The sequence below is a fragment of the Rana temporaria genome, chromosome 1, assembly GCF_905171775.1.
Source record: "Rana temporaria chromosome 1, aRanTem1.1, whole genome shotgun sequence".
Lineage (NCBI taxonomy): Eukaryota > Metazoa > Chordata > Amphibia > Anura > Ranidae > Rana > Rana temporaria.
In genome coordinates, this window is record NC_053489.1 from 320,176,568 (window position 1) to 320,192,830 (window position 16,263).

The 16,263-nt window shown below is 40.0% G+C and overlaps 1 protein-coding gene across 1 annotated transcript in view; it reads right to left on the reverse strand.

Annotated features, from left to right (window-relative positions):
• ADAMTSL1 (ADAMTS like 1) overlaps positions 1–16,263 on the reverse strand; it is a 409,336-nt gene that overhangs the window by 272,486 nt on the left and 120,587 nt on the right. Inside the window, exon 5 of the mRNA XM_040359956.1 lies at positions 263–389. Coding sequence (XP_040215890.1) covers positions 263–389 — 127 coding nt within the window. The remainder of the gene's footprint in view (positions 1–262; positions 390–16,263) is intronic.

A 16,263-nucleotide genomic window follows, 5' to 3' on the forward strand; every position in this document is an offset into this window, starting at 1 on the left:
CGTACGATCTGGCATCATACGAGGAAAATTGAAAATGCTTTGTGAGAAACAGTAATAAAGTGCAACTACTATGCAGCACTGTAAAACTGAGTGTAATGAGCAAATATGGCTGCCCTCATGTTACAAAAACATTTATAAAAATTTATTGATGTCAACAAAATCTCAATTACATGCAAATCCATAAGATCTGAAAAAACATCTGAGTACATCTTTGCCATTTTACAGTAATGAATTAAGTCACCTAAAGGTAACAAGCACTTACACTTATTTGCAGAGAGTTGAGACTTGTATTGTCCCCGAACCAGTCGGCAGGTGGACCCTTCTCCATTGCAAACTCCACAGTTATCCTCCTTTGCAGTGCTTCCTAGCTGGTGGTCACAACCAACAATCTGCCAACAAAAAGAGAAAGGTATCAGGAGACCTGTAGACTATGACATGGACCAAGTAACACATTTAACCCAGATCTTCATCTGAGCTGACACTGAATCTACAGCGGAATGTTAAACAAATGATTTTGCCAGAGCAAATAAAAATACACAGTCTGGTTTTATGGGAAATTACAGGTCTCACTTCACTGGCTTCTTGGGAAACATTACCGAATGCAGAGGCAATGTACGGTAAAACAGATATGAATGCAAATAAAAGTCTGGATACATAACGCAGCTGTACATTCACAGTGGACAATAAATGTAGCCCTGACTCCTGGTCTAACAGTACTTAAACTAGTGGCTACTGGGGAGGACTTGTGCTGTCACTAAATTTCACATTCTTCAAAGTAAAGCATAATTTACACTGTTGTGGAATTAGCTGTTTAATAAAAAATATATTGATTTGGTCTCATCGTAGTTGGTTTAGCTGCAGGGTCAAATGTTGATGTTTGATTCCAAGACCATTAGCTGTAAACACTGGCATACCTCTTAAGACCACAGTTATTGGTTTCATGGAATTTTGCATATTTGCTACATTTATATGCTTCTATTACTGGAAATCGCCATAAACAACAGATTAAAGAGGAAAACACACTAGTAGAACAGATTGTTTACAGTAAATCTGAACTCAAGACTAAACATGGGGAAAAAACTATAATGTTTTTATGGGCTTTTAATATTTATAGCTAAACTTTGCACTGTAGGCTCTTCAATTTACAAGGTATACCATTTTTTTCTATTCTTTGTTTTCTCCTTTGAAAATTGGACAAGGTTTTTTTTTCTCAAGACAATGGTGGACTCACTTGAGTGTATTGGGCAGTAATCATGATTGATATAGTGAGACAAACATAACTGTGAATCGAGGTTAAAAAAAAAAACACCTAAATATCATTTAATTTTGAAAATCATTACATTTACCGAGGTTGTAATACACAGGTGTTGTTCAACACAATGTCAGCATATAAGCTTTTGTGGACCTGTATTTTTGTAAGGTACATTTGTTTCAAATAAATAGTGTGATTCATTTAGAGAAGATATATAAAGATATATATAGATATAGATAATAAATGAAAAATAATCCGTCCACCAAGACAGGAGAACTTCCTTTGCATAGTTCATGGCTCTGTTCCAACCCACCTTTTGATGTTCCCACTCTTCCTGCTTCCTTTTCTATTATGAAAAATATAAATAACTCCATTAGGAAGAGTGGTATCTCCTCATAATTCCAGAAGAGATGCATCCAAATCTGGGTTAACTCTTCAGCATCTACCAAATGCTGAAATATCTATTTTAGATGGACTGAACTTTTAAATAAGAAACCTGTCTGGAATCATCATTTGTAAGAACCTGCATCCTCAAAATGTAGTAATAGTGTAACCTTATCCTTCCTGATAGGTGTGTGTCCTGCTATTCACTTGTTTTCTCTCCCTGTCAGTGCAGACATCTCAGCTCCATGTCAGACACCAAGGTCTCCACATATTTCCAGCCTCAACTCAAGCCTCGTACACATGCATGGTTTTCTCTGCAAGAACCAGCAAGAAATCTGCTGGCAGAGCTTTCTTGTCGAGTCAACCATGCGTGTGTACGAGGCTTTGAGGTTTCTAGTCAAGAAAACTGCCCAGAATCTAGACGAGAAAAATAGAGAACCTGCTCTCTATTTTCTCGTTGTGATTCTCGGCAGTGTTTTCCTGCCGAGAAACCCGAGCGTCTGTACAATTACCTATCGCGGTAGCTTCCAAGACATAGGTACAGGTAGGGTGTAGCAAAATGGCGGCGACGGCATCGAATGTGATGAGAGCATGCTCGTCGTAGTCGATGACCTCACCGCATTCGTGCTATTCAAAAGAGCAGCGGTTCTTTTGAATGGAGTGTGTGTACACTCGGCCGGTAAGAGAATCTTGCCAAGAATCTCGCCAGGAAAAACTTTTTTTTCCTGACGAGATTCTGGGCCGTGTGTACAGGGCTTAAGAACTTTTAACTGGCACTATTTCTGTGTTGCTGTGTTAATTGTCTGCTGAACTGTCATTTAGCAAATCATTCGGTTTTGGCTCGTGTAATTGTTACAGCACTTTTGTTAGATGAATTTCTATTATAAACCGGAGATAAGATAGTCCCAGTGAAGATATTTAGCCTGACACATATGACAATACAGTTAAATTATCAAGAAATTCCTAAAAGATAATGCTGCACTGTCATACCTCTAAGGCCGGGTACACACGGACAAACATGTATGGTGAAAGCGGTCCGTCGGACCGTTTTCACCATACATGTCTGCCAGAGGGCTTCTGTACGATGGTTGTACACACCATCGTACAGAAGTCCGCGCGTAAACAATACGCGGGGCGTGTCCGCGGTGTCGCCGCGTCGATGACGCGGTGTCGCCGCGACAATGACGCGGCGACGTGGGCGGCCCGCCTTTAAAATGCTTCCACGCATGCGTCGAAGTCATTCGACACATGCGAGGGACGGCGGGCGCCTGGACATGTACGGTAGGTCTGTACTGACGATCGTACATGTCCGAGCGGGCTGAATTCCAGCGGACTGTTTTAAAACAAGTCCAGGAATATTTGCCCGCTGGGAAAAGGCCCGGCGGGCAAATGTTTGCTGGAATTCGGCCTGCTCGCGCCCACACACGACCAAACATGTCTGCTGAAACTGGCCTGCGGGCCAGTTTCAGCAGACATGTTTGCTCGTGAGTATGGGGCCTAAAGGGGAGATTTACAATTGATTGTATTCATTTCTGACATCATGTAACATACTTTTACAGCTTCTCGAAGGAAAAAATAATGAAATGTGCATGAGCATAATGACTATTACTATGAACAGAGAATCAATGTACACCATTCCCTTAACTGCTGGTCTGCACTATGTATGTGTTTCCTTTGTTTATAGATTTGTGTTATTCTTACCTCGTTTTACCTGAATTTGCTCATATATTTTAATCCATCTTTGCACAAAAATACACCGGCGATGCAAAAAATTCTTTGGTTAAATGCAAGCTGTCACATTCAATGAACTCACAGTCATAAGCCACAAAACAGACTGCTGCGTGCTTCCACCGATAGAGGCCTTGAAAGTCATGCTGGTTCCCCCCGCACTTGATTAAACTTCTTTATTTGCGCTTGTGTCAAACATGTAATAGCATACTTGGCCCACAGTTGTTTTTGTGTGTTTGTTTAACAACTGCTCTTTTAGCTGCCTTGTTTTAAGGATTGACCCCTTTCTTCTCCCTGACAGAGGCCCTTATTCCTTTTGGCCTCAGGCAGTCCCACATCTTTAGCTACTGCTGTACCTTGGCTGACCCCATGCAACTGGAGATGATGAGGCAAGAAGAAGGATGAGGCAGTGGCACAGGGGGATACTATGCAATTAGCATCACCAAGCAAACACAGTCTCTTTCTGATTGTGTTCAGAAATGTTCTTTATCATGCTCTTAAACATAAGCACCCTGAAACCAAAGTTGTAGTATAAACACGGCATTTGTTCTACAATTTGTTTCTAGATTCTTTCTTGCTTCATCAGGTGGAAGTTGTTCATGACGGCCTGGACATAATTTATTTTAAATGTTGTTTGCCATAACAGTGATGCTTTGTATATATATTCTTGTGAGTAATGTGTTATACTTTAATTGTTGGAGTTATGATGTAGACAGTAATTAGATAATTAGTTCTAATCCTTCTTGACTTTCCTGCTTTACTCACACACCTGCAAATGTAGGGCAGTAATTCTCACATCACCATTTGCTGCTTTCAGAATAGTTCCTGGTGGCCACATGGCCTTTATATGTAGTTAGAAATGTTACTGCATCTATGACATTTACTATGTTGCCAAGCTTTGTTTATAGAATAGTCCCAGTGTTTTCAGATGGCCTACCGCACCAGAATACTATGCAATGATGTCACTTTTTAGTGCTAGATGTAAGAGACATCGCCCTGAATACACTTGATGCTTCCACTATTGGCTGTGAAAAGTATGACTGAAACACTTAAGTTAAGTGGAGTGGTGTCATGGAGTTCAGTGGACCTACTGTGTCTCCAGGGGTGGGAGCCAACTAACAGGCAGGACAGATGCTAAAGTAGCATAAGTTCACAGACAGATGGTCAGAGAAAATAGCACACTGTAGCAGTCAGCACGCCGATGGCCAAATCAGATGCAGACAAGCTTATTCTAAACAGAGTCCAGGTTCCAGACATAAAAAGTTATCAGAAAAATCACAGACAAACTGAGTACAAGCAATTTGCAGAAGTATACCAGGAAATTAACAGAGAGGCGCATCTGATGATCAGGCACAGTCTGAATGGGTCAGAGTCTAATTAAACCTTCCTGATTAGAGCAGGTGTGCACTGCAGAGACCTGCAAATATGCACCCTAAGATACGACGGTGTAGGAGACTTACGCCGCTCGTATCTAGGCAACATTGAGGCGTATTTGATTCTATGAATCAGGCGCCGAGATGCGACGGCCCTCATTCGGAGTTACGATGGCGTATCTGGAGATACTCTGACATAACTCCTTTCTGAATCTAGCCTTTACTTTTCAAAGGCTAAACAAAAAAAATGGATATTGACTCTTCTTTCAACTTGACAAAATACTTAATCCCATACAAAAAATAAGTAGAAATATTAGTATGTGGCTTATGTTTAAACTAATAAAGCAATTGTAGAAAAAAATTATATGACAAAACAGAAGAATAAACTAAAACAAGCATGGTGCTCTGAATCAGGGCTTTAGTAGAGGTATTACTGCTTATAGCCATTGCCTGAGGAATGTTCTCACTAGTTTTAATAAACCAATGTTGAAAGAAAAAGACAAAAGTGCAAATACCTCTAACAGTCGTATAAAAAAGTCCATACATGGCGATGAACAAATGAGAGGGACTTTATCGAATTCTGTTCACACAGCTGGCAGACTGTCACATTCAGGAACTAGAACGTGGCTCACCCCAAATATCCATGTCTACTGGCTTAAAAGATGATGAAATACTGTACGTGTAGAATTTTACTCTCTTTATCAACAGTTGACACATTGTGATAACAGCCTTGTCAATGTTCAGTGCTGTATAAGGATTCTTAAAACAAAACAAAAAAACCTGCTCCTCCGGAGCCTCCCCAGGGTAGGGGCAGCAACAGGTAGCCCAAGACATAGGAAAAACAAATCCGTGGAAGCCAGGAAGTTCACAGCGAGATCCCTTCCCCAAGGCGGTAGTGTCTCCTCTGCTTCTCCACTCCAGTGACTTTCTTCTCCTTGCCACAAGTCTATTGCCTCGTACACATGACCGGTTTTCCCTCCAGGAAAACTGGCAAGACAGGTTTTGGCCGTGTGTATACTCCATCGCAGTTTTTCCGACAGGAAAACCGCCGGGAATCCCGGTGGGAAAAATTTGAAAAAGGTTCCCGGATTCCCGGCGGTTTTTAAGCTGGCAGTTTACCTATGGAGAAAACCTGCGGTGGAGCATACACACAGCCGGGTTTCCCGACCAAAGCTCCCATGGCAGTTTTCCTGCCGGGAAACCCGGCCGTGTGTAGTGGGAAAAAGCTACCAAGCAGGTTCTCTGTTTTCCCGGCGGAATTTTTACCGCCGGGAAAACCAATAGTGTGTACAGGGCATATTAGTGTCAGGGGGCGGTTGAGCTTGTCTCCCAGCCTCCACAAACCCACCCTCCCGCAGTTGATTTCTATATAAACTTCCTGGCTTCCCCAAATTAGCTTTTCTTTTGGGCTGCCTATTACTGCCTCTACCCAGGGGAGGCTCCAGAGGAACAAGTTCAAATTAGTTTTTTTTTTACACATCAGAGAATCCTGATAGAGCACTGAACATTAACAAGATTGAATAAATGTGACAGGCTACAGGCTGTGTAACAGGATCCTATAAAACCCTTTTTATTTTTCCATCACCATGCAAGAACTTTTTTATGGAACTGTTAGAGAAATTAGCATTTTGGCTTTTTCATTCAACATTATCCAAATGTACGTATCAGTATGCAGAAACATCCCTAAAACTTAAGTTACATTCTCCTACAACCTTTCATTCTGGTTCATCCCAATGAACTTTGTATTTAGGCGTACACACTTTCCCAAGGGTAGCTAACATTGCAAGGGAATCAAATAATTGTATTAAGCCTGCACAGTAACAAATGTTCCATTTGCCATGAATTCTATCCGGTCCTAATCTACACTGGTGTAATCAGTGTCATTATTGTTATTCCCTGACATTTCCCACCCAGTATTTCTGCGTAATATATTACACAACCTCTGGCCAAAGAGATTTAGCTGAAATGCTGTTGAAAAAATTCCCTGCTAAATATCAACTGCAACGTTTTACAAATAAAGGAGAAGAGATAATTGTGCAGAAGAAAAGAAGGAGGCACTTGTTTCAAAATAAAGAAAAAAATATGGCTATAATACTAATCTACAATACAAACAACAATGTTTCTCACAATGTGACCAAATATCTAGGTATATCAGCTAAAGAAAAGGATCAGAGTTCAGGCAGAACCACTGTTTGTCCAACTCTGAGTGCCTCCATTTTGATTATTGACCTGCAATGTATTGAATAGTATCCATGTCTTTATCAGCTATGTATTTATCGAAACCTTTTTTTTCTGTGTGTGGCCATTTATCTTTCATCTATGGCACAAAGCAACAGAAGCAATGGCTACCCCGCTCTGTATAAGTGTTCTGTCATTCAGCACAATGATCTACAGTAGTGGAAAGGTAGGCATAATTACAAAGTTTGAGGGGTTGTTAAGAACTGAATTTATATTAGTTGCTTTCCTGCCACAAGGGCCTTAGACAAAAGACTTGCAATGACCGTGCTTTTCATTAGTAAGGAAAATATCATAGTTATAGCACACAATGTGCAAATTTTACTGCTGGTAATAGCAAATCTTCAGAAAATAAAGAAAAGGGTAACAGTTAATCTATGTTGGCAGTGCTATGAGTACATTTTGGCAGTGTCATATGAATATAAGTGAACATAATCATTGTAGAATTTGTTAGAGTCGAGCACCTGACATGCCATATAACACTTTAAGTCCTGTTTGTTGACACACAAGTTAAATATGACTCTCTCCCACATGTACAGTATGTGTCATTTCCATTCTAGCTTGTGCGGGACTTGACAAGGTAAAGCAAAAGATTCCCTTTAATGTTCACAATCTAACAGAAAAACAGGGGGTAAAAGTCCCTCAATATGAGAGGATCACCATCCCTTTCCAATAACTCAAAATAAGGTTCCATGATTTTGGATAAATAAGGTACTAATTAAAGTTCAACAAGTTATCCATAACATTTTTTTTTTGGAGCCATGTTAGGATAAACCATTTATAGAAAGCTGATGTAGTACCACAGAAACCCCATAGCACCATAAATCATTTTGTTCCACCATCTGGTGATATAGACTTTTGCTTTTCCATGGTGGTGGGGTTAAACAACAGTGCAGAATGAAATGCAATGCCAAGCTGCGGTTTCCAAAGCGAGCAAAGTCCTTTCCAGAGAGAGAGAGAGAGATCATTTTGCCCCTGTTCAAATCATTAGTAAGACCTTATCTGGAATATGCAGTTCAGTTTTGGGCACCAGTTCTCAAAAAGGATATTGGGGAACTGGAGAAAGTGCAGAGAAGGACAACCAAACTGATAAGAGGGATGGAGGAGCTCAATATGTACAAATATATAGGGGTCAACACTGAGGACAAGGGGGCACTTTTTACGTCTAGAGGAAAAGAGATTTCACCTCCAAATACGGAAAGGTTTCTTCACAGTAAGAGCTGTGAAAATGTGGAACAGACTCCCTGCAGAGGTGGTTCTGGCCAGCTCAGCAGATTGCTTTAAGAAAGGCCTGGATTCTTTCCTAAATGTACAGAATATAACTGGGTACTAACATTTATAGGTAAAGTTGATCCTGGGAAAATCTGATTGCCTCTCGGGGGATCAGGAAGGAATTTTTTCCCCTGCTGTATCAAATTGGATCATGCTCTGCTGGGGTTTTTCGCCTTCCACTGGATCAACTGTGGGTGTAGAATTGGGTGTATGGGATCGTATGATATTATTTAATTTTTTTTTTTATGGTTGAACTGGATGGACTTGTGTCTTTTTTCAACCTGACTAACTATGTACATAACTATGTCTATACTCTTCTAGCCCTCAGCACTTTATGTTTGGGCTCAGGATTACCTCCAAAAATGTAATGGTCTGAATATGAGTGTAAACTTCAGAGCCTATTCACACAGGCAGACTTGTGTTATGGTGTGCAAAACACACATTTGGTGGTGTATAAGGTGCATGCCTTCTGCACTGTGTTGTTACATTGTTCATGTCTTTCTTTTTTTCCTAAATATTATTTGAAGCTAAAAAAAACTATTCATGTAACTCTATGCACAACCGAGTCCTGCAATCCGCTACCATACATTATAATGTATTTATGTTCAGACATGCTAAACTTCTATGTAACACACACCAAAGGACATATTTGGTGTAAAAAGGACACACTAAGAAAACAATTATATTATTAGTGCCTTTATGTGTAGTCTGTGTTGATTGATAAATATCAACACAGCTCAAGGCACCTGGTGTGAAGAAACTCTAAGCTCAACTACTGGCCAATAGCTTTATGCAGATAAAGAAGTAGATGGACAGCCGCACTCCAAGTAGGTCTTTAAAAGAAGACGTGCTCTTTATTTAAAAGGAAAAATGCACAGCATACAAACAGCACACAGTGGGGAGAACAGCTGACGCGTTTCGCATTAAGAACTAATGCTTAGTCATAGCTTAGTCATGGCCAATAGCTAAATACACAGTTTGACTACTCATTTATGTAATGCTTTACCTTCAAACTAATTTGTAAATCTGCTCAGATACTCTTGTGATTTATACACATTTGTTATACTGCATAGACAGGAAGATCGCTCTTCTATTTTCTAGTTCAGCATACTTGCTTCCTGGCCTGGGTCACCTGCTGGCTTGTTGGTCAGTGATAATAATGCTAGTTCTTTATACTTTGAGCAGGATGCAAGTGGAGAGATGACCATGGAGGCTGTATAACCGAAAAGTAAAAGTGCCTGGCTGTACAATGTGGCAAAGATGTGTAAATTACAAGAGTGGCTCAACAAGAACATAGTTTACATATACACTTTTGAGATGTTTTCCCGACACATACGATACATTTGTGTTACGATAGGGGTGTGGGGGGGAGAGCTCAGAATGGAGCTTGTCTATTTAAAACACAGCTCTTCTGTTGTGTGTAGAAAGGGGGTGTGTTCCTTTCCTCCAATCATCTCTCACACATTGTAACTGCAGTCTCTCCACCCCCTCCTCTATGCTCCTGACAGATGATCTGCCCTTTTGAAGGGGTGTAGAGAGGAGAAGACTGCAAATAAATAAGTAAAACATGTAGGAAGATTTGTTTCATCTTTTGTGTATCATCCAAGGCTGTTCACTTCACTGAGTATATGTAAGGGTTTACAACCACTTTAATGTTCAAGCGCTGGTATTTCTATATGAAGAGTGTCATGTCTGTCTACTGTAACTACATGTGCTGTCCCTCTGTCTGCAGTAAAAGGACATTGGCTGTTTGAGTATTCTAATAAGAAAACATAACCAGCATCCCTGTAGATTTAGCTATAATGTGCCATGAAAGATGAAAGGCTGACCCTGTAAACCTAGGGACAAAGCATAGGATACCTGAAATTTTACTTTAAGCTTTGTGCAGCTTTCCTGTAAATCACTGACTACAAGGAAAGTGTTGCAAGAAAGTCTAACATGAATATTTTATTCTGTTAAGCCTCATACACATGATAGGTTAACCAGAGGACAACAGTCTGAAGGACCGTTTTCATCGGTCCAAACCGATCGTGTGTAGGCCCCAAAGGTTATTTTACCTTAGGTCAAAAAATGGCAACTTGCTTTAAAATGTAACCGATGGATTGCTAAACGATAGGTCAAAACCGATCGTTAGTACGCACAACCATCGGTTAAAAATCCATGCATGCTCAGAATCAAGTCGACGCATGCTTGGAAGCATTAAACTTCGTTTTTTTCAGCACGTCGTTGAGTTTTACGTCACCGCGTTCTGACACGATCGTTTTTTTAACTGATGGTGTGTACGCACGATGGACCATCAGTCAGCTTAATAGGTTAACCTAGGACAACGGTCCTTCAGACCGTTGTCCTCTGGTTAACCTATCGTGTGTACGAGGCTTAACACAATAAAATATTCATGTTAGACTTTCTTGCAACACTTTCCTTATAGTCAGTGATTTACAGGAACGCTGCACATAGCTTAAAGTAAGATTTCAGGTATCCTATGCTTTGTCCTTAGGTTTACAGGGTCAGCCTTTCATCTTTCATGGCACATTATAGCTAAATCTACAGGGATGCTGGTTATGTTTTCTTATTAGAATACTCAAACAGCCAATGTGCTTATACTGCAGACAGAGGGACAGAACATGTAATTACAGTAGACAGACCATTTAGTCTGAGACTGTCAGTGCAGTGGCCCACTTTATTAATCTTTGGTATACTATAGCACACGGATTGCATGGTCATGACCCTCTTCATATAGAAATACCAGCGCTTGAACATTAAAGTGGTTGTATATACTCAGTGAAGTGAACAGCCTTGGATGATACACAAAAGATGAAACAAATCTTCCTACACGTTTTACTTATTTATTTGCAGTCTTCTCCTCTCTACACCCCTTCAAAAGGGCAGATCATCTGTCAGGAGCATAGAGGAGGGGGCGGAGAGACTGCAGTTACAATGTGTGAGAGATGATTGGAGGAAAGGAACACACCCCCTTTCCACACACAACAGAAGAGCTGTGTTTTAAATAGACAGGTTAACCTATGAAGCTGACTGATGGTCCATCGTGCGTACACACCATTGTGTGTACTAACGATCGGTTTTGACCTATCGGTTAGCAATCCATCGCTTAAATTTTAAAGCAAGTTGCCATTTTTTTGACCTAAGGTTAAATAACCTATGGGGCCTACACACGATCGGTTTGGACCAATGAAAACGGTCCTTCAGACCGTTGTCCTCTGGTTAACCTATCGTGTGTACGAGGTCTTAGAGACCCTATCACCATCTGCAATCCTGCCAGCTAAACACAGATAGGAAATCTGTATTACAAGTACTTACAAACTCTGAATGACTCTGTTGAGCAAAGATATCGGCATGAAATCCTACTGAAAAATCCAAATTTCCAAGAGCGTGGAATGGAGAACCTTCCTTGCTATCCACAGCACTCTTCATCCTGGCCCCTACATTATTAGCGTTTAAACACATCCTAAGAATGGCACTAAAAGCAACAGAATTAAAATTTAAGATATACTTAGGTTGCAGCTCTACCCACTGAACCAAAAAGTGTATAATTAAAGCTTTTGCAATAACAAGTAAAATGTAAAAAAAAAATGCTAACCCTACACCCTGACTTCTTGTGCGCTGACCTTTCATGTTCCTGAGAAATCTGAGGAGAATGCACTACTACACAGCGCTGGAGCACCTTCACATGGAATTTTGGATCCTCAGCTTTCTCAAGATCCCATTGTGAGGCCCAGGGATGTCACCAGTACCTACAGGAAGCATTGGGAAACCAATATGCAAGGTAGGTATTTTTTAAATTTTCTTTCAAATGTTTTCCCCTTATTTGCACAGCAGTTAGTTGTACAATTATTTAAAAAAATGCTAGTAGGAGTGGAAAGTGGTTTAATGGATAGATTAAACTTTATCTGCTAACAAAAAAAATCTACTTTGACGTGTATCCAAACCCCAAAATGGAAATTGTATATAGTGTAATGTTCTTATATGTTGTGGCTGTATTACTTTCCCCCTGTGCTTTCAGCTGTTGACCCTGTCAGTAACACATTTCCTCTTCTAGGTTGACAATGCTTTCATTACTGTGCTGTATCTTTGGAGTGGCAGTGCTGTGACCCTAAGACACCTTCCCCATCCTTTTCTCCATAGCATAGGGGAAGGTGTTCTATAGCTAACAGAGAGAGACTGGAACAATGCTAACCGATAAACATCAGCAAAGACAGAAAGGTCAGGATTTTATCAGCACACAAGATTTCCATCAGGATCGACAAGTATTTTTGTTGCGCTTCTTGAACAGATACAACACAATGCTTTCAATGGTATATTTAATATACCAAAAGGGAACAAATATGTATATTGTTATGGTTTACAAATACTTTAGATTTGTGTAATGCAACATAATATATAACGGCTTATCACTTAAGTGTGACTAATCTTTCGCCATTGCTTTGCCATATAATCTGTGTCCTTATCACTCTTTATCAGCTACTGACATAGTTACTAGTTACTGACATAGTGTCTCTGACCTCATTACGGTATAAAAATAGGTTCAGTTTCCGTAAATGACACTAAAACTATTACATACATCAGTTTCCTTGTAAACCTTCATGTCCTTGTTTTCCTTAATGTTTTGTTTTGTGATGGGCTCATTTGACATGTCAAACATGCAACTCCTGTCAAGTAATGTGGCTGAACACAAAACAGATGTCACCACAAGGAATTCTGTCATATTATGTGAAACCAAATAACAGTCTGTATGAAACAACCACTTGGCATGTTGTTTTATAGAGGCCAGATGCTCCCAGTCTTCTTTTATGGCGCTTTGTTGGTTAATCCAAAGACAATGCAAACCTTCATACCACTGGCATGCAAAATCTTTGTTAAACTCAGTAGCAGGACCCAATGGCCAATTCAAAAATGTATTTAAAAATCATTATTTCCAGGGAAGCAAAACCTGAGAGAAGGAAAAAAGGGAGATATCGACCCTGTATGCAAAAAATGAATTAGCATGGCAAGCTAAGGAAAAAACGTCCTACTACTTCCACGTGTATGACAATATACCAAAATAATAAAAAAAAGACAATATAAAACTTCATTAGACAATTATCCCATAAAAACCCCAAGAAACAATACAAAGGTGTTTTATCTTTTAACATTCTTGGATACCTCCCTTTAAATCAATAGATTAGATATATATAGATAGATAGATACCTATATATATATTGTATATTGTTGTATACTTTATTTTGGAATAGTATCTGAAGCCCTTTTCTCTAATTGCCATGTTAATTTATTTTAAATTAAATTTGCAATAATAATGAACCACTGAACTTATTCACTAGAATGTGGCAAACAAACATCCTTCTGTGCCTTCTGCACTTTATGGCACAAAATAAAAAGCTAAACCATATTCTACCATCTTTTAAAAAAAAGCAGCATCTAAATTTGTTGTTGAAAATACTTGAAATGGTAAGAGTACATACACGAAGAAGTAAATCAAAGGGTTACAGTAACACAGGAGCAGATTGCAAGCCACAATTAGGGTGATAAATGTGACAAAAGTCTGCATCTCAAGTTGATAATTAATCACAACCTGAAAGATATGCAAATAAAGTCAACCCACTGCTAACAATTTTTGTCCAGATAAGAAAGACTTAGTGACTCTGTGGTTTGGCTTGCCTCCTATTTTATTTCAATGCAAGCCAATACATGCAAAGCAGAGTTGCTAAAGAAACGTTACTTGGCATTGCCCCCAAACAGGCTAAGCTACCACTCCGAACCAAAGTAGCATCAGGCAGTGGAGACGGAGATCCCCAAGACCCAGCATGGAACATGTTTTGTTTTTAATATTCACTCTCTCTCTCTATGAGTCTTTGTTTAACCTGGCTCCTGCATTCACTCTCTCCTTGAATTGAAAAGGAAGAGGGGGAATAAAGAAAACATATTAACGATCCAAGGCAAGCTCATGGGGCCATTTAGGAAAATGGTAGTGGAAGAGGCATAAGCCCCACTGGAGTTAAACTACGTAGAGGACAAGGTTATAGTATATTGCTTACCCAAAGAGCATACACTGCCAAATTGGATTCGGCCAGAAGAATTTCTCTTCGTACACAAAAGGGCCGGCAGTGTTGGCTTAGCTCAGAGACCTGATGCCAAGGGAAATGAAGCGGGAAGAAAAACAAATAACAACTTGGGGGCTCATTTCCATATTAAACAGTGGTGTAGAACTGCAGGGAGTCTCATTTCACAGGAGTCAATGCCCAAATAATCTTAGAGCTGGAAAGATGCTGACAGCTATACAAATCTATGAATGCTGCCTGACAATACTTCTTACCACAATTACATATTTGTTTAATTAATGTTTGTAATAATATACTATATACTTTATTGTTCACAATTCCATGTACTACAATAAACATGTGCCACCCACTGATAAAAAACAGATGCCTACTATCAGTAACAGATACCAACTAAGGATGAAGCAGACTAACAAGCTGCACCTAATGGCAGTCAGGGTGCCATTGTGTCTGTCCCTCCATGGATATGCCTCCCCAAACCCTCACTGACCCACTACCAAACCGCTCATGCTGAACAATGTTACAGGCAGCATAAAGTTCTCCAGACCCTTTCACGTCTGTCATATATCCTCAGGGTGAACCTGCTCTCATCTGTGAAAAGCATGGGGCACCAGTGGCGGACCTACCAATTCTGGTGTTCAATGGAAAATGCCCATCGAGCTCCACAGTGTCCGGCAGTGAGCACAGAGCACACTAGAGGACGTCGGGCACTCAGGTCACCCTCATGAAGTCTGTTTCTGATTGTTTGGTCAGAGACATTCACACAAGTGGCCTGCTGGAGGCCATTCTGTAGGGCTCTGGCAGTGCTCATCCTGTTCCTCCTTGCACAAAGAAGCAGATACCGGTCCTGCTGATGGGTTAAGGACCTTCTACAGGTCTGTCTAGCTCTCCTAGAGTAACTGCCTGTCTCCTGGAATCTCCTCCATGCTCTTGAGACTGTGCTGGGAGACACAGCAAACCTTCTGACAATGACACGTATTGATGTGCCATCCTGGAGGAGTTGGACTGCCTTTCTAGGGTCCAAGTTTTGCCTCGTGCTACCAGTAGTGACACTGACCCTAGCCAAATGCAAAACTAGAAAAGATGAGTAGGGAGAAAAATGTCAGACACCTCCACCTGTAAAACCATTCCTGTTTTGGAGGTTGTCTCATTGTTGCCCATCTAGTGCACCTGTTGTTAATTTCAATTAACAGCAAGCAGCTGAAAATGACTAACAACCCCCTCTGTATACACCCCTCCCCCTCTGCTACTTAACTGACCAGATCAATATACCAGGAGTTCTGATTCAAATGTGTTTCTTGAATTTTTTTGAGAAATATATATATATATATATATATATATATATATATAAACACACACAAATGTTTGCCTTATAGTTTTATTTGAAACTGAATGGGTTGTTTTACAAGGTAAGGGTTCACATATGCTTTGTCTCATAAGTAAGAGACAAACACATTAAAGTACATTAAAGTACAGTGAACTACAGCTAACAAATATTTAAGTAGTTACAGCAAAATATTGCTTTTTCTTTTGTAAAATAGTTTTAAGCCACATGAAAAACAGTTGACTATTGTACGGAACCCCTGTAATTTTTTTATGGTTTGTCCCAATCCTTGTAACTGTCACTTTTGCTGGACAGCTTGGCCTGTTACAGGAAATGGAAAAATCAACAGATCTACCAGCAGGATTAACAGGTAATAAAACCATGTTACGAGGGAACTCAAAAAGAAAAAAAAATGGCTATGTGAATGGTCCGTTATGACTTTTTTTCCCCCCCATTGTTCGACCTTAATAAATGAAAGATTTCTTGTTCTGTCTATCTACTTTTGTGGTTCAGGCAGAGATTAGAGTTAAAGCATATTCAAACCCCTAAAATAAAAATGTAATATATTGCAATATATCAGTCCTTAGAATTGGTGGCTGCATTCGTTTTTTAATTTCAACCTTT